Consider the following 19,577-nt stretch of genomic DNA (forward strand, 5'->3'; position numbering starts at 1 on the left):
TTCTCTCAGATATAATACAACCAGGTTTTATTTAAGTTCTCTCTTTCCCCCCCCACACTGGCAAAAGTTCAGAGGGAGTTTAAAGTTTTGTAAACATTTTAACTACCCCTCTTCCCCCTTTTATGAATTTACAAAGCAAAGGAGACAGGGAGACCAGATTTGCAACAGTTCCAAGTCTCTCCATGCTATTGGATCCAAAAACTATATACAAGTCTGCAGCAGTCTCTGTATAGTTACTGTACATGTTTGGGGGCAGGGGGAAGAGAGAGGAGGAGGAGAGGAAGGTGACCCCAAAAAATGAATAAACCAAACGAAATAAAATCCAAAGCCAAACTGCTCTTGAGCAACTCGAACTGTTTTCTTTAGGCAGTGATGACAGAAAGACAGACACCTTTATACAACTCCACCAAAACTGTAGCGTATCTCCCTTGGCAGGTTATAACCCTCTGGGAATGGGAGATGGGACCAGGGGGTTGAAACTAAGTGCATTTGGCAGTTTTTATTTTCTTTCTTTTGTGGTGTGTGCACATGGGTGGGTGGAGAAGGGAAGGTGGTGTTAATCTTTCGGTGAGAGAGGAAGGTTATGATTCCATAAATACTTAAACATTATGGATCCCAGTGAAGATGTGTGAAGTAGTTTAAGGTGTAGAAGACAAGCAGGGCCATCATTGCACATAGCTTCGCCCTCCACAGTCTCTCTTCATGACAAAAGGGCATCTCTACCTAAGCACTGCTTGAAATGACAACTAGCTAAGACTGCTAGGCTGTATATCTGAAAGCCAGTGTTCACTCCCACCAAAGACTAAAGATCCACACAGTAAAGATCCTACTGTCTCTTAAACGAGACAAATTTGCAGGAACAGAGCTCAAAATAAACTGGTCCTAACCCTCCGAAGGTAACATTTCAGGGATAAATTCAACCTGAAAGAAGAGATGCCACCCCCTTTTTTTCCCCAGAGTAGAAGTCCCCACTTGTCCAGGAAGGCTGGAGTATGCCAACAGGGAACTCCACCAGCTTCAGCATCACCACCTAATGAAGACAGACTCGAGCTTTCCCTCCAAAAATAATGTGCTGAGAAGGGCTGGCAGGGGGTGTGCAACTTCAAACCAACCCAAGCTAAACTGTGCCCGCCACCGCCCCTCTCCTGCTGTTGCCAGTTCTAAGGTTAGCTTATGAATGCAACTCCTGGCTTGGGAGAGCACCTCTTGCCCTGATGGAGCGCGGAAGTCAGTATCTGTGTGGCATTTTGGTTTTGACCAACATCTGTTAACCACAAACTCTCTCTCTCTCTCTCTCCATGACTGCACGTGTTGGATGTGGTAAGAGTAACCAGGAGAGGGAAGCAATGGTTTGCAGAATCCCAATTGAATTTTTTCCAGGTATGTCAGCAGAAGAAGAAATCACAGCACAGTGAAAGCTTGCTGCCCAAATCAGCCTTGTTGTGAACGAATCCTATCTCCCACCCTCCCAGGACTCTGAACAAAGTCCCCTTGACTCTAGGCTGACAGTAGGAACAACGCCTGTGCAGTCCTGGGCAGAAAGGGTTTGCTGGGGCTAGAGGAAGCAGCCTGAGATGATTGATTCTGTGATTCACTGTGAGGCGAAGAAGAAGAACGCATGGTGGAGAGTACTGTGTCCGAAACGGAGAATCCATGGTTAACAGATGCAGGAAAAGCCAGTTGATTTGCACATGCTCAGTAGTCTTCCAAAGTCTCTATTTCTCCCATATTAAGCCGCTCTGATGAGGCATTCACTGAAAACCCTGTAAACCAAAAAGGACTTGCGTTAAAAACCTGGATGTGGTATACTGTATTTGATGCAATACATCTGTTACATGCAGTAGCAAGTGTAAGATAAAGCGAATAATACACATCAAATAAAAACTCGGTGAAATTCAGTAAGGCTAGAGATACAATTACCCAAACTGTTTGGTTTTTTCCTTAATATATCAAAGATAATAAACTGTATATTTAGGTAAGTATCACTTGGTCTTGAAAAAGAGATCAGCAAAAGACTGGTTTCAACTTTCACTTAAAAGACATCATCTGCAGAGCTAGTACAAGGCACATCTAGGCACAGTGGCAATGTGGCTCAGCAACGTCTTGGAGCACATTTGAGTCAACTGGTACTTTGAAGTGCCTGTCAACACTGTACTTAACATGGTCCAAGAGGCAGAAATACACATTTTGTGAACTCAGAATCCAAGCATGGAATCATGCTCAACACTTGGGGGGGGGGGGGGATAAGCAATTCTACCCCTTACTTTAAAGTCTAAATACATGTACCTATGAAACCTAGTGGCAATTCCATGTATTTCCATGCTTTTTTACAATCTTCTATCTCAGGAGTACAACATGAAAATGTGCAAAGTTACATAGGGCTATGCAGATGGCTCAAGATGCACCTAAACTTCCACCCAACCTTTTAACTCTAAGTGCTGAGGACACGATGCACATGAGAAGAGTGTGAGAAAAAGCAAAAACATTTTCTACAAGGAAAAAATCCAATATATCACATGCAACTTTCCTACTGAAATCCAATTTATATGGTTGTACCAACCCCATATGGAGTATGAGAAAAAGGAAAGTTTTCCTGTGTAAGGCTACTAAACCCAAACCTGACATTTCATTGTCTTGAGACTGCTATGTAGGCATGCTCTGTGCTAGAAAACAAATCGCTTTTCACAGCCATTACCTTCAACAGATAAAAAAATGCTCTGTTCAGCAGGTTTCAGAAAATTGTTCTGGCTCCCTCTCGTGGCAGTATGTTACCTAAAAGGTTTTGGAATTATTTGGTAATAGAGTGTACTGATTTTTAAGAAGCTGCATGTGCTACTTCTCTTACAGCTGCAACTTCTTAATTGTATTTAGTGATTTCTTCACATTATATGAGCAGGTTTTTAAATTATTCAACTGAAGACCCAGATCAGACTCACTGGATTGGCATCTAGGGGTGGCACAAGTCAGGATTCCACTGAAGAGTTCAGTATACTTCAATGCAGAAATCACTGATTTAATTGAAGAGTATCGATTTTTTTTGAGAACAAAAAGGGAAGATAAAAAACAAAGGCAGGGCTCTGTGTCAGAGCCTTAAAAAAGCAATGACTTCCAGGTGGTTAATACCAGGCTGCTTTAAACAAGTATGAGCTAAGTAGCACCAACACAACAAATACTGGCCCACTGTGGTGCCCTAGTTTCTTTTTTATCACACGCAGCACAAATGTGGGCACATTTATTCTACAGGAAAACTACAGCAACGCATTGCATCCCACAATGCTCACTACTCATGTACTTACACGATGCCCTTGTATCTTAAAGGCCACTTCAAAGAAACCTTTCCATCACAGCTATAGGGGCTGGTTAACTACCATCCCCACATACAAGTTAAGATAGAGAGGGAAGAAAAAAAAAAAAAGGACTACTAATGATGTCATCATCTCCACTGCCTCCAACTGAAAACTTGTGAAACTTGTGACCACTTTTCAACTTTTTTTTTGTAAGATCTTTGCCATCTTTTCTGACCAGGGTGGTTAGCTCATGTAAAAAGGTGGAAAGGAATAAAGACAAGCCTCAAGAAGCTGTTCCTCATGAAGAAACAGAAAACATGCTTTTCTTAAAAGAATGAATTAGCATTAATTCATTAAAATAGGTGTAGGTCAACTCAAAAGAGGAAAGGCAGTTTAACTGACATCCCTGAGCTACTTAAAGGTTTCCAGGTAATAACCAAGGTATTGAAGAGGCCTTTTCATAAGGGAAAGTTCAACAAAAGTTTTTCATGAATCTGATATAGAAATTTTTAAATCATTAAATAATAATACTGAAACAAATTCTAAAGATGCTTCAACAACTACTTTTTCTGCTCAGATTCAATATTCTCATTTAAGGTTAACAAGAATTCTACACTCCACAAGGCTTTTCCCAAATTAAACATTAATTTCTAAAAATTAAAACTGACCTAGCAAGCTGGGATCTGCACGAACCATCTTCTGTTTCTTCTTTTTCTTTCCACTCTGCACAGCCTCAAAATTGGATTGCTGGTTGTTGCTCTGATTGGTCTGAAAGACCGAATGTAGCGAACTGTGGTTCATCCCCCACACTGAATCCTAGAAAACAGAGCAAGTACAAGATTATGAAGTGCAATTAAGTCTGGGTTGTTTATATTGAAAACATTCAGAGAGCCCAAAGCACATTCTACATCACATGTGGCAGCACTAGCCACTGATGCATCCATCCAACACATCTACCTCATCCTTCTAAAGCATATCCTGGATCAGCATGCTAAGACACTTGATCTTCAGTTGGCCTCAATTGTTAGTTATAAAGGAAACTTAATTCTGCAGTAAATATCTGAAATCTGCTTTATTCTCTGCATTTCACATGACCTGTAAAATCCTCCTCATCCTCCTATCAATCCAGCAGAAATGCAGACTCTTCAGACTCAAATATAGACTCTATACACTCCTAAGGAACGTAGCAAGTAAGATTTACCTGTTGCTGCTGCTGTTGCCGCTGCTGACTGGCTTTCTGTTTGGCACGGCGCTCCAGAAACTGCTTGGCAAACTCCTTGGCCTCAGGAGTATCTCCAAGATAGGCTCTGATGTAATCATGGACCTCATAGGGAGACTCCACTTCCTTCAGGAAAGAAACAAACGTGGGAACTGCAAGAAGAAGGCAGACTATGAGGGAATGCATGTTGATGCGTGAACACGTGCATGCAATAAACAAACTTTGGATTTCTGTTGCAAATATTTGCTAATCTAGTAGCCATGGCAAACAGCTTGCCCTTTTAAGTTCCCACAGTAAAGCCCTACGATACAATGCTTCATCTATTCTACAGTCAAGGCAAGGATACAAAAACAGCTAATATGATGGGAAGGAAAAATAAACTCACAATCCTAAGGGTGTGTTAGCCCATCACCTTTAGCCACTGCCAGCTTTAAAGCTCAAATTTAATGCCAGACCCAAATGGAAAATACTCGCCCTCAAAGCTGCCATCAGTACAGTCTCTTTTTGGCTGAAGCACAACAGATCACACTCCACAGTGGCTGACCTGACCCGCACGCACCCAAAGTTCAACAGCTAGCTCACTTGCAAGCCTTCTTTACCATCTTTTTTTCTTTAGAATACTTCTGTTGCATTGATTTTTTTAACATGGAGAAGGGCAAAGCAAACCACAAGCCAGGAAGACATCAGGACAACAGGCTGCCACCTGTGGCACAAAGTACCCTTGGAAGCACAGAAGCTCACTGTGGATGCATGACCCACAATGGCACTGCAGAGCCATGGCCTCTCCTCAGACACCAGATGCAGCTAGTTAGTATATCACAGATGGGGCCAACAAGTTACTTCTAGTATCTCTTCTCTACAAGGAGGGAAGCTGTGGCACTGCAGCTGTGTGAGGTGTAATCCTAGGTCTTGGGGCAGCGCTGGTTCCTCACTCAGGTTCAAGGGTCCCAAAGAACCACAGCGTTGCAGCGTGCAGATGCTAGAGCACAAGGATTTGCACAGGTCCGTGCTGGAAGCAGTAGGAAGCCTGCAGTGTTTTGCTACAAGAAGGTATCAGTTTGTGATCTTGGCCTGGGAGCTCCTCTATGTGCCCTCCAGCAGAATTAGTAAAAAACAACCAGTTTCACACCAAAACATGCTTTGCACAGGATCAGCAGAGTCTGGGTGGCAGACTTTAAAACTGTTTCCAATCCCCACTGATTTGCTACAGTTAGCCCAACAAAAACCATGGGAAAGATGATGCAGCCAGTTCTTTGGACCACTATTTAATGATGCCATTTTGCTGACTGCATTAAAAACATTACTTTGATATCATTACTTTCCCTCAGAACTACCTGGTCAGGAAACAAACTGGATATTGTTTCTTACAGTGGATCATTTACATTCCTCCCCACCTCTTACCATCTAAGTTGTTGGCTGTGTTGAGTGCATGAAGCATTTGTTCACACCACTGAGTGAATCCATCCTGGGCTTTGTTAACCCCCTGGAACAATTTCAACAGCTTCTCCTCTTCTTCCACCTTCTTGTTTTGTCTACTTGTAATACCTACAGATTTACTGAGATAAAGAAAACACATATAATAAATTATAAATTACCAGGCTTATCAACAGTATAGTATACAGTACAGTGTTACAAGACTCACTAGTTTACAAGATGCAAACACTGTTTAAGAACCAACTAATTTTCCAAGTAGATGACAAAATAAATTGTGAATGGTCACCTATTAGCTATTTTTGTTGTCAAAACAGATCCTGAGTGACACAGAAAAAAAAAAAGGAAAACACATGAAGATTTTATAACTGCTAAGTGATCATCTCAGGAGTGGTAGCCTTTCTTTGCAAAAGCTCCTTCCCCAATTCCTACCTGAGGCTGGCATTGCTTTTGTTTTTATTGGTCGAGTTACGAGGTCCCACTTCCTTCACTGCATCATCCCAGAAACCCATGTTTGAGTTTTTGGTATCAGCATTACTCCAGATGCTACTGACTAGGTCAGATGCCCACTGGTTGCTGGGATTAGTGTTTAGGGAGCCCCACACTGAATTCCCAATGCTGGTGTGCAGGTTAGAGTGCTGTTGAAACATAACAAAGAGATCCTGGTTATTAGCACCAGACCTGGCAGAATAGTAATGAACAGATATGGAGAACTGTCATGTACTGTTTCCCTCTACATACTGATTAGATGAATACCATACGTACTGTAGTATTTCTGACTCTGTTCGGTTGCTGGTGCTGCTGTTGCTGCTGTTTCTGCATCTGCCTTGCCTCTTCCTGCTGTATCTCCAGCAGGGACTTGGTGGTGCCTGATGGTTTGGTGACATTACCCCAGCCTGACAATTTTTGCTGCTGTTGCTGCTGCTGTTGCTGGAGGGCCTTCATTAGTTCACGCTGCTGACGCCTTTGCTGTTGCATGCAAGACAAAAGTGCTTGTCTGTACTTTCAGAAGATCATTACTATTCAAAAGTCTAGCTGGGAAACTGGTTTTAAACTGATTTCACTCTCTTCTGGAGGAGTCTGGCTGACCTATTATTCTTTGAGCTATTACAGTTCCTCCAAAAAAGGAAACACTAAGTAATAGTAAATACAAATTGCTCCTTAGCCCAGGACAGAGTAAATTTGGCTAATCATGATTACAGCCAGCTAAACATTTGGGGTCTTGGAAGAATACTTTCTCTCCTACCACTGCTTGCCCCCCTGCCCCTTAAAGTGCCCTGGTCCAGTGCATATCTGCAAATAAATTACAGTATAGATGTGAAATAATTTTGTATTTTTTTGTGAACATATTGTACTCCTAGGGTTAAAAGAAAGGGTAATTTCCCCTCCTCTCAGATATTTATATTAAGAAGCTATGAAAACCTTCAAACAAGTACTTATTGAACCTATGCCTGAAAGACAGGATTTTACCTGAGTCAAGAAAACATTCCTCATCCTCACTATTCCTTCTAATCACTTAATTGACAGTTAGGCAGTCACATAGTTGAGCTCACTAACAAGTTACTCTCCGTTAGTGTATTCACCTCTTCTCGAAGCTGCCGTTCTCGTTCTTCTTCTAACTTTTGGATTTCTGCCAGTGACAGTGTGGTCTGGGATTGGCAAGCTCCTGAATTTGATTGCTGACCCCATGTTGAAGATGAAGGGAGCTGGGCCAAAAAACCACATCATTAGGAATTACAAAACATTTTAGAGAATACTGAAGTATAATCATGAAAAATCAGTATAAGCCCACAGCACAGGGGAAAAGGAAGGCCACCTTGAAACTTTAACAAAATATTGGAAAGTATAAAATGTATAATTAAGTATTAAAAAAGCACACAAAGTATAAACTGTATGTTTCTTTGAATTGCCCTCTGATGTATCATAGTCAAAGACGCAGTGTATCAAGAATAAGGTAACATATAACTGCCTGAAAAATAGCAATCAATTTTGATTTCAAAAACTTTAGAAACTCCAAGCTTTAGAAACTTTCCACTGGCCCTTGCTCACTCCAGCAGAATAAACATCTAACTCATCTGTGAATCCCTTTCCAGTACATTCCTATCAACTAAACCTTTTTCTTTTGTGTTTTGCAACTTACCTTCCTCTTATTTCTCCCATCACTTTCAAAGTCAACTATTTACCTTCTTCCCTCTCTGCTCTGTTCAAGCTAGTCTAGACAACCCTGAATCCAGCTGCGGTTTTACTTACTACACTGAACTGAAGAAGGAAGTTAAACTGTAGAAACACATTACCTTCATTTGTGCAAGTTGCTGCTGTTGCTGCTGTTGTTGCAGCCGTCGTAAAGCCTCCTGCTGCTGCTGCCTCTGTCTCATTATTTCTTTCTGGCGCTGGAGTTCCAGCTCCTTGCGCTTTCGCTCTTCTTCTTCAAGCCGCTGTCTGGCTGCCTCTTCTTCCATGCGTAGCCGACCTTCTTCAAGTCGCCGTTGAGCCTCCTCTTCTTCACGTGCCCACTTGGCAGCCTCCTCTTCCTTCCCACGACATAAAGAAGAGTAAAGTCTAAGTAGACTTAGAAAACCTAAATTACTTCTAGCCTGTGGTATTGAGATCCTGATAGAACAGAGACTGACCTTTATATCTGTAATCTGTGCTGTTTAGGTTGTTCATTTACCTTTATATTTCTCAGACAAGAAAGCCCAACAATATAGTCTATATCCCCTCAAACTGTAAGTTTCCCATTGCTCCACCAAGGGACTTGGAAGAGAATAACATCTCCCTAGTTCAGACTAGCTAATTTCACACCACTTCCCTTCTAGGAGTTATGCACCTTTCAAGTCTGAGCTTCTATCTGCTTATATTACTTACAGTCAAGCGCTGCTATACTTTCAATGGAATAAAACGTGAAAGGAATAAAGGGAGAAGAGGTGTTGACATGAAAGAAGAAAACAGATGACAAAGATGGTGATGTTTACTGTTATTACTGAACACTAGAGTTGCAAAGGAAAAAGATGCTTCTGCTAACAAAGGAGATGACTCTGTGGTGGGACAGAAGAGGTGATGAATGTCTTATAGGGAGGGCCCTGAAAAAAATTTTTAAACAACAACTGGCAATTCTGAAATGGACCTGGAAGTTCATGTGAAGCCAATTGTGTTTCAAGATTAATTTGATTTAGGGACTGTGACAGTATCAATTAGGGGGCTGGAAGCTCAAGGTCCCCAATATGGACTTCTAAAGCTGACCCCAAGGGAAAAAAAAAAAACTATTAACAGCGAGACAAGAAAAGGGAAGAAAAAAAGCTGAAATTTTGACAGTGGCTATAGCCTTGGCATAGTACAGAAAGACTGGCAAACCTGATCATCTCAGATGATGTTAAAGATAACAATTCTATAGTAAAGGCTTAGAGAGTGACAATTCAAAACAAATTATTATTCTGGTACTGTACTTTGACTTTCTTTTGAAGAAAGGATTAGAAATACCATGCTGCAAAGCCATACTTAAGGCTCAAACATGAAGGAAAACACTCATTCAACACAAATCTCTTTTCGAAAGGGCAGATCAGATTCTGATTATTTCGTCTGAAATCAGGATACAGGTAAAAAAAAACTATTATTCATTCACTTGATACTGTCTACAAGCTTTGCCTTCCTCCACACCAAAACTGATGGTGTCTCAGGCACGGATGCAAGTTTCAAAGCTTGTTCGTTCTGGCAGCCTCCATAATTAAATATAATAGGTCCCTTTTGCCATTTTTTCACCTGTTTACGAATTAACTCCTCTCGCTGCCGTCTTTCCTCCTCTTCTCTTCTTCTCTCTTCCAATCTTCTAAGTGCTTCCTCCTGTTGTTGCCGCTCCTCTTCCTCCCGCTGCCGCCTTAGTGCAATTTCCTGCTCTCGTTGTCGCCTCAGGGCTTCCTCCTGGAGTTGGGAAGAAAACGTCAATCTATAAATGCCATTGTATTGATGAACCTCAGCAGAACACAGACTACAACATGGTCTGGCCAGATAAATGGCCTCAAGAAAAGCTCCTTAGCTCCAAGCTAAGCGCTACCAAAACAACTATATTAAACACCACAGACCCATACGTTAACAAGTTTTTTGATGCAATGTGCATCTCATACATATATGAATTATTTTAATAAAAAAGAAACACATGAAATCATTGCCTATCTTTGGTTTAAAAAGAGTGGTGTTGAGAATGAAAACAAAGGGTGAGACTCCTCTTTCCAATATGTACTAACTGTACTTGAACATATATATATTTTAATGTGCGGGTATCAATTCCTTTTTTTTGGGGTGTCAGCTATAAGTTGGAAGCTTTTCCTACTTATAGGAGTTTCTAAACACTGACTACTCAGGTGCACTACAAAACTCAAAGCACATCTCCAGACACCAGAAATAAGCTTAAGAAACTCAGTGCACTTAAGGACACTAAGTCCCAGAGATGTGGAATTTCATGAAAGGTCTTTGACTGGGCTATTCCTATACTATTTAAATATCATGGGTGACGAAGGGCTTGAGGGCTTTAATTTTGGGCTATCCCTAAATTATTTAAATAGCTTCCAATAAATTGTGTTTTGCCTTCCAAGTAGCAAAATTATTAACTCAAAAATAAACATCAGCACCCCTTCCTACTGCTCTGAAGAGCAATATAAACAGAAACTTTTCCATTCTGCTACTTGCTATTTGGAGGAATAGGGCACAACCAGCCTTCTGCTGGCCTCCTGTATATTGTTAAACAGGAGTGCATCTGTACAACTTTTCCCCTAGTTCTGACTTTCCCTTGCATAAAATAGCCTTGCTTTTTACTTGCCTTTTCTGATCTCTGAAGTCCAGCAACTGTGTTAAGGCCACCCTGCTTTTCATCCCTCCTATTCTTCTTTCCACTTTCTGACTTACCCTATCAGCTCAACCCAAAGATCCTACTTTTTGGACAAGAACTTTTTTAAGCTTCCATAAATATGTTTTCCTTTTGAACAATCAGTACTGTGCAATCATACTGTTACAAGTTTTTTTTACAAGCAACACATTATTCGCAGGATGAAGGGAGACTAACTGTGCAGCATGGATATAAATTCTGAACTCTGGTAAATCAAGGAAGTTAATTCTGAAGTCTAAGACCCTTTTACTAAATCTGATACCAAACCTTCATATACACGCAGCACAGATAAACTGCAATACAGTTCACTGAACAACTGGACCAAGTTTCTCTCTGACAATGGCTAACTTCAGATGTCTACAATATAACTGTCCAGTAGACAGAATATTTTTTATAAGCAATCCTATGGCACTGAAGAGCTGCTGGCTGCGAGCCAAGAAGTAATTCATATTCCTGTATATCACTTAAGTGGTTTAGTGCTAAATATAAGTGCTATAAGTGTTAAGTTTTTCTTCCACTAGCTGGACATAAAACAGTAGCCTGTGAATCATTTTCTCATTAATCAAGTCCTTGATTTGTCATATTTACAAAAGCTTCAAGCACAACACAACACCTAGACCATTTTGTTACCTGGGCCTGTAACTGAATTAATTGGACACATGCAGTCAACTCACAATAATCAAGTGTCCCCAGTACAAGTGCTGAAAAATTTCTGCTTCTTGTTTCTTTTGCTGAAAAGTCTACTGAGGAGGCTGGAGGTGTGCCAGTCTGTTTTGTTTGACTAGAGACCACACACCAGAATCTCAGCTCAGGATGTTTAGCCACCAGCCAGGCTGGGGGGGATGTTCGGCACTAGTCATTGACATAACACATGGTGACTTTGTTCATCTCTCTCAGGTACGAAGTCCTCCTATATGACAGCAGTTCATTGACATGTCTGCCCTATTTTCCCTTTGGGAAATGAGGCTAGAATTGCCATTAATAAAACTGTAGGGATCTCTTCCTTGCTCAGGCATGCCAGGAGAGACACTGTGGAATGACAGCAATTAAAAAAAAAGACTTCTCTCCCCTAGAGAACTAAAGATGAACAGTGTTGTACCAACATGAGGAAAAAAATCTGCAAGATTATGAAAAGCTGGGAACCACGTGGCTGATGTAATTCTTTTTTCCTACCCTTCACAGCTATAGAAAAGGTTGGTTTAATATTTACTTCTGTATCTTCTTCTTATTCAATGTTTTTGTTTGAGCATGTGACCAAAAATATTCAAAGCTCTCCAGCTTTCTGCCACTGACTTGTATGGGAAACAGACTCATTCCTTTGGCTCTTACTGCTCCCATATTCATGGCTTCCTGCTCCAAGGGAATTCCAATATTCTTTAGCATCTTTTCTAATAATTGTTTTCAAGCACACATATCTTGCTGTATAGACAACTTATTTTAGATCTTTTAAAATATCTGTAATATTGCAGAAAATCCTTAAGTACCAAGCCTCATTTCAGTAGACTGTGGATTCTTAAATAAAATATTATAGAATTTTTTGCAGTTAGCAACACCTGCAATTCTGCTTGTCTATGTTACTAGGGCTTACAAATCTTTTAGTTTTGTGGATCTCATCTTTGAACCAGGTACTTTAAAGGGAGCACTAAAAATATAATTCAGAGAAAACAATTATTAGCTAATTATTAAACCTCAAATTTTGTTCCTGAAAGCGATCAATCATTACAAAATAGAAAGTATCAGACCAGAAACAAAAAAGAAATACAGGAGCTACACAAGCTGGGCATTACTGTTTGCAATTCTACAGTGCAAGTAATTGATGAAAACTATGAACAGAACTGGATTCAACATTTGGTATGACATTTCATCCTACAGAATTGAATTTCTATTAGTTATTTTTTTTTATTTAGAATTCACCATCAACAGCATATTTACTAACCTTATATACTAGTCTTTTATGCAGTATTACATCAAAAGCCTTCCTGAAGTCCAGGCAGATTAAGTCTACTGCTTCACCCCTCTCAGCTCTCACTGTCATCTCCTCAAAAGAAGTTAATCAAATTTGTTAAGCATCATCTCCTCTGTATAAATCCATGCTAATAAATCAGTTCATCCCTGATTCTACAATGCCTTCCAGAACAGAAGTCAGATTCAAATATTAGACCAGTTTGTTTTTTTTTTTTTTAAATACAGAATACAATATTATTTTCTCTTTCCAGAGAAGTGCTTAAACTCTTTTGTTACCTTTTCAAAACATTACTGCTCAGAATTAAGCATTGTGGCAATTATTGCATTGGTAATGAACTAAGATACTTGCTGTTACTGCTTTTCAAACCCATTCTGCTTCCTCCTTGTAAATAATTATTTCCCATGACATCTCAGAAAGGGAGAATCAGATTACTGTACAAATCCAAAGTGGACAAAACACTTCGGAATTTAATGGACATTTCTAAGAAGTTATACACAGTAGCAAAACTGTTAGTCTGAAAAGAAACAACCCAAGTCTGTTTATTTGAAGCCACCATGGATGAAACACATTGAGTTACCAGGTGATCAGCTGAAAAATTAGTTATTATTAAAACAGATCTAAAGCAACTAGTTCAAAAGTTAAACTTTTGAGTATATTATTGCTTTAGTGCTACAAGTAAAGCTTGAACTCGAGCATCAAAGGATGCTTTTTCCACTCTATACCATGATGACTTGCTGTACACAAAGTGGATATATTAAAGCAAGGAGCCATTTATTTACAGACTTGATTCTTAAAGATACCATGAACATTAACTACATATCACACTGCAGTCTATTAAATAGATCTTCAGTGACAAAACCCAAACACTGAGTGAATTGAGGTCTGTGAACAACTTACAAATAAAACTAAAGATTCTAGAGGCTTCCTCAGAAATGTCTGATCCTTAAACCAGGAAACGTGCTTTACAACTGCCTACCTAAGTACACAGAAAATATTATAAAGGACAAAATTATTTATTACTTTCACCTATTATTCATGTGCCACTTTACAGGGTCTTTATTGAATAACTCTCTAGTGCATAAGCTCAACAATGTGCTTGCCCTTATCCTTCACATGCAGAGCGAAAACTTTAACTTTCACTGTCTTTCCCTCCTACAACATTTAAGGAACAATTAATCTTTCTTCCATACAGAATTCAGAAGTAAATGCTAGAAACATCAAGCTAATAATGTCTCCGTTTCATGTTCTTGTAAGATTAAGAACATACTACAACTCCTACATGCGTTCTCTTACTGCAACACAGATCATGTAATTAATTTTAACAAATCTGCTTGTCCAAACTACATCCTTCCTTTCCCAAATATCAACAAGAAAATCAAGCTGACAGACTCTACAACATAACCCAGATAATTTATTTTTAAAAAATTATTTACTAAGTTAAAAAACAGGGGAAAAAATAAGCTAAATGTTACATCACTTTTTTCCACTATAGCCCTCCACATTTTATTCATTTGAAACAGCTGCTCAGGCTCCAGTCTATGCCAGAACATACCCTTATCAAAACACTAGACTGCATAAATGGTGAATAAAGATTAAATATACAATAACTGAGCAACTAACTAAAGTCTAATATTGACACTAAGAAGTCAGGAGGGAATACTCCACACAGAATAAAGCCTCTCGGCTCACAAACAGGAACCATCAAAAGCCCATTTCTCAGATTGCAATTTGGGCTCTTAAAATCAAGAACAGAAGAATAATTTCATATACTCACATGAAAAATATTAGAACTGTCTTCATACACACCTACCAAAGATTAATTAGACCCCACAGGATTCTTAAAGTGAGTTTTATAACGTATTAAAATTAGAGATGAACTACATTGAGGAAACTCACTTGCTTCCTGCGGGCCAGTTCTTCTTCTTCCCGTCGTTTCCTCTCATCTTCCTGCTGCCTCCTAAGTAGCTCTTCTTGTTGCCTCCGAAGCTCCTCCTGCCTTTTCCTCTCCTCTTCCTCTCGTTTGGCCCTCATTTCCACTTCTCTCCTCTCTTGCTCTAGCTACAATTCACATAAAACTATACTCAGATGCAGGTAACGTACTCCTACACCATTTCTTAGGGCAACTCTGCTGAGATTACAGTAACAACATAACAGATGAAGCCTCTGACAGATGCTCTCCCTTAATTGTAATTTTACCTATCAGCTGGCTGCCTACTGGGGTCAGATTCCTGAAATAGTCTAGAACAATTTCTGACAATTTCTGTTCTGTAACGAACACCAGTTCTCTAATCAGTCTTTCTACATTAGCTCCTTAAAATAACCTCTGACTTTAGAAGCTAGTAGCAAGTTGCTTTGCAGTCATCATAAAATAATCAGTTTCAGGAAATGTACAGAATCATACAGGTTCAAACTTACAAAAATAATTTAATACTAGAGTAAGTGTGGAACAACCCTGACAAACAGGACTCTTAAGATTCCCCAAACCAATTCTACTGAAAAGATGCAAGGATTAAGAGAACGACTACCTGCTCCTACTCAGGGTTTGGCATGACAGCTTGTGATGATCCCATTTTAAAACAGAGGTGGCTAGCAAAGAGTTTTTAATCACAAGTATAAAAAAAATATAACCACTACTTTAGAGGCCAGTACCTCCACAGCAATGGTTTCCAAACAGCAGTCCACAAGGATTTCATAACTGGTTTCTGTAACCCATGTTCTCCTTATGGTGTTTTCCATGAAAATATAATCAAAATTGTACAGAGTGGACTGAAGATTGAAGAGCTAATAGTCTTACATTGGCTCAAGAAACACAGTTACATTGCAGAACAGCAATCCCAACTTCTTACAGTACAAAACAGTTTCTGACCTTTGCAGCTTTGGCCTTCTCGAGCTGCTGAAGTTGTTCTAGAGCTGGTCCCTGAGCTGCAGTATCAATGGGGAGATCCCAGACACTGCTTCCTTCCCAGACTAGATAGTGAAGAAAACAAACGTTGACAAGCAAAAATAAGCACATAACAAAAAACAACTGAAAGGGGAAAGTGTTGTGTATGCAGTTACTGTATTTTATGAACTAAAATCATGACAATACATTAGTCTTAGTCAGTAGAGGGCCACTTTATCTTCCTGTAGAACAAGGCTTCAAGCCTTGTTCAGTAATTTTTTTAATGGCTTGTTCAGCCATTACTGAAGCAAGGCTGGATTTCCTACAAAATTCTACACAAGAACCAGCATTCAAACTCCTCCCAGAGCAGAACATCTTTATAATGTAACACTCAATCCCATTGGATCAAAACTTCCTATAACCATAGGAAAAATAACCATATTCTTCACAGCTCTCAAATGGAATTTAAACTGCAAGGCAAAGTAGCCTGAAGCAGTTACAAAATACTGATGCAGAAATAACTTCACCTAGTGCCAAAAAGGGAGCGATCATCTCAAAAATGCTGGCTCTTAATCCATGAACTTTTCTCAACACATCAGACACGTGCTAAGCATCTTACCTGTAGGTTGTGAAGCTGACTGAAGTTCCCATATTGAGCCAGTGTCCGGCACTGACACAGACCTTGTGACAGGTGGCATCATGTTCTGTTCAGACATTCTGTAATACCAACAGGAAGAGTCAACATGCCACTTCCAGGGAGAGGAGTGCTCTGAACACGCATGAGATTCAGTAACTTGTAACATACTCCTTTCCTTCCACACCTCTATTTAAAACAAAAACATGATGTGGACAATACTACTTGCTTGCAGAGTTCTTGCTCATCTCATCCTTGCTGCCAAGCCAAGGGCTAAGCCAGCTACTGCTACAGTTTTGCATCTGCTGCTTATAAGCTAGTTTGAAGAACAAGCATCTAGTATTGCAGAACTCCATTGGCAAAGCCATCCTGTTACCAGCACAACCGATCTGTCAAAAAGGTATGATTTCAACTATAAGATTTTCCTTCTTGTTTTCATAAACATTCTCTGAGGTGAAGGCTACATATATAAAGAAGTATTTGACATCCTACAACTGTTTCACGTTCACACAATCTTTAAAATATGTAATGCTCAAATATGAGCAAACTTGAATAGGATAGACCACTGACAAGATTATAATTATCATTATATACAAGTTAAGAGTACAGGAAGAATGGTATTCAGTTCAAGTCTGGGCTAACTCACCGCATCTTCAGGGCCTGGAACTGTTGCAAGAGAATAGCAAGCTGCTGCTGCTGCTGGGATGAGAGGGCTGCCTTTTGCTGCTGAGCCAGCACCTGTGCATATTGTTGTCTTCAAAAGAGAAGCAGAGAATCACTGGTATTTGTTCACTTGCTTATTTATATAATGCCCAAGTTGCAGAAGTTGTGCACAGATTCATTCTCCGGGACTTATGCCCACTAACCTATATAATGTACACTCTAAATACTAGAGGAAACCACAGAATGGGGCCTTGGAAAGAATCAAAACACAAGAATACAACAAACTGGCCCACATGAGCAGAACCAAATTTCTCTTCACCCTCAACTATGTCAACTGGTTATTGCTGTCCAATGTTACTCTTGTAAGCTGTGCAACACTACTTCCCTTTTTCTATAGATTACATACAGATTGCTTAAATTAATCTGGCTTTGATGACTGCCCACCTATACAAATCAATCTCTTCCCCAGTATGTCAAGGCATCCCCTAGTACAGGGGCAGGCTCTTGCCTAATCAAATCATAAGCTGACAATCAGTATTCAAAAATCATAATCGTGGCACATGCTTTCAAGGACCCCTTGAACAAGTAGTCTGATTGCTTCTTTTTTCCAAGCTCCTACAAAACAAGTTGTTAGGAACTGGCCAGAACTGAACAACTGACAGCTTTGGCAAAAATGGATGACAAACTGCTTTCTCCAGCAGTTACCTTCCACTGATCTTCAAAAAGCTGAGCAAGCAGACCAAAAATAAGTTCTGCCTTCCCCATCTGCAGTTCAAAAGACGTGTAGCCTTCCCCTGACTCCAAAACATCCAGACTGCATTACAAGGATAGCTGGGATTCAGTTTGACCATAACAGCTACCTATATAGCAAGTCTCGCCAAAGTAGCTATGCATGACACTGAAAGACACTCTGAAAAGTGTGCCTGAGGTAGCTACACTCTAATCCTGTGGACTACTGAGCCTCTGGTGTTTGTGGAAGCACGCTATTGCTGTTAGAGGTGCAGCACTCCCAGCCCCATTGCCCAAGGAAAACAATGACAAGAAGCTGAACCCAGATGATTAAAAATGCAGAGCAGAACACAGCCACTGGAAGATCTCTGGGACTGGCAGTCTTACTGTATTAAAAGATGCTGATACTGGAGGTGCTGCATTTGGATCAGGGCCAACTCTTGTTGTCTAGTCAGCCGCTCTTGGTCCAGCTCACCCTATGTTTAGGAATAAAAACATATATAATAACAGTAGTAGTATATTGCAAGCACAAGCAATGTAAAAGTTGCATTCTGAACTGAAAAGACAAAGAAAATAGAAAAATACCGAGACAGAGATCAACATTTACAAAGCCTGTAGTATGGCAACTGTGAAATACACAGCACTTGCATGTATTACAGGACCAAGCCTTCCAGCCACAGACATGGCAAACCAAACATTTTTAAATTGAGTGTCTTTTCTCCTCTTAAAAAGGTAATTTAACACATTTAGCACCAAGCTGGTGCTTGGAACACCTGCAATTCCAAGACAGAGCAGCTGACACATAAATAATGCAATTTCCACTTGTTACAGGACTATTTGAATACAGTAACTGTCACATAATTACCAGATGTGGAAGCGGTGCTGGACCTGGAGTGAAGGGAACCCTGCCCCACATTTTCATGATGTCTCCCAGTGGCTGGAAAGTCTCATCGCAGGCTCTCTTAACCAACAGCGACATAGTGAAGTATCCAGCCTGGAACCACTCTGCCATCTCCTGATTACTGAAAGGACCTGAAATAACACCAACCACCACACATGGAGGGTAAGGGGAAGTAAGGCCAAGTTGAGCATACTGGAAACAAAGAGCATGGTGCTTGTTAAAGTAACACAATACTTAGCGTTCTGTCCGTCTCATCCACTTGTCTGGACAGACAGTACATTCAAGGCTCGAGTGTCAATGCACATATCTAGATCTTTACAGTGGCTACAGCATTCCCCTACATAGTCTTTACTGAAAAGTGAATAACTGCTTTTACCATGCACTGGAGGGAGACTAGTCAGCTCTGAGATGAAAGCCAAGCAGCCACCGTAGTGTGGAGCTTGGTCCAGCTAATACACATCCTGCCTTCCAGCAAAGCTCACTACTTCAGGCTCAGCATCAGGTTGACAACAGTTGCAATTTCCAGTTTGGACCTCAGCCGTATCCGCTAGCTGACAGTGCTAAAAGCACAAGCGCTACTTTCGCCACATATACTGCACAGATAATTAAACAATCTTAGCTTGTTTCAACTCCTGCCTTCAAATCAGAGGAATTCATATGTTTTATAGAAGTTTTGCTTCTGGAACTTAGCAGATGAGCAGATCCACCTCTGAGTGCAAGATTACATTTTTTAAGATAATGAGGAAACCAGTTTCTCTTTTCCTTTCTCAAAAAGCCACACTTCTCCTTCTCTTCCTCTTTTTCCTGAGAAAGATTTCAGTCACCCCCTTCAAAGGAGGACTCCTAAACTAATTTTACGTATCCAAATGGACACAAAGCCAGTATATTAAAAAAAATAGGTTATTTTAACAGAGTAAGAACCACGTAAATACAATTTTTGCACACATATCTTCTGAAAAGCAAGAATGTTCATTAATTCTCACCTTCGCT

The 19,577-nt window shown here is 40.1% G+C and overlaps 1 protein-coding gene across 15 annotated transcripts in view; it reads right to left on the minus strand.

The window, feature by feature from the left end:
* GIGYF2 (GRB10 interacting GYF protein 2) overlaps positions 1 to 19,577 on the minus strand; it is a 78,501-nt gene continuing 58,924 nt past the window's right edge. For 5 of the 15 annotated variants that reach the window (XM_075507533.1, XM_075507534.1, XM_075507527.1 and 2 more), the window contains 16 exons: positions 18,552 to 18,718; positions 18,074 to 18,162; positions 16,941 to 17,048; positions 16,280 to 16,377; positions 15,646 to 15,746; positions 14,676 to 14,837; positions 12,750 to 12,851; positions 9,694 to 9,852; positions 8,232 to 8,468; positions 7,521 to 7,643; positions 6,703 to 6,906; positions 6,370 to 6,575; positions 5,908 to 6,062; positions 4,489 to 4,658; positions 3,956 to 4,103; positions 2 to 1,763 (listed from right to left, as the gene is read on the minus strand). In XM_075507533.1, coding sequence (XP_075363648.1) covers positions 1,696 to 1,763; positions 3,956 to 4,103; positions 4,489 to 4,658; positions 5,908 to 6,062; positions 6,370 to 6,575; positions 6,703 to 6,906; positions 7,521 to 7,643; positions 8,232 to 8,468; positions 9,694 to 9,852; positions 12,750 to 12,851; positions 14,676 to 14,837; positions 15,646 to 15,746; positions 16,280 to 16,377; positions 16,941 to 17,048; positions 18,074 to 18,162; positions 18,552 to 18,718 — 2,297 coding nt within the window. In that variant the 3' untranslated portion in view covers positions 2 to 1,695. Of the gene's footprint in view, positions 1,764 to 3,955; positions 4,104 to 4,488; positions 4,659 to 5,907; positions 6,063 to 6,369; positions 6,576 to 6,702; positions 6,907 to 7,520; positions 7,644 to 8,231; positions 8,469 to 9,693; positions 9,853 to 12,749; positions 12,852 to 14,675; positions 14,838 to 15,645; positions 15,747 to 16,279; positions 16,378 to 16,940; positions 17,049 to 18,073; positions 18,163 to 18,551; positions 18,719 to 19,577 lie in introns of all 15 variants that reach the window. The other 10 variants (XM_075507532.1, XM_075507541.1, XM_075507542.1 and 7 more) reach the window with 6 other exon arrangements.

Source organism: Mycteria americana, chromosome 7 (genome assembly GCF_035582795.1).
Source record: "Mycteria americana isolate JAX WOST 10 ecotype Jacksonville Zoo and Gardens chromosome 7, USCA_MyAme_1.0, whole genome shotgun sequence".
Taxonomy (NCBI): Eukaryota; Metazoa; Chordata; class Aves; order Ciconiiformes; family Ciconiidae; genus Mycteria; species Mycteria americana.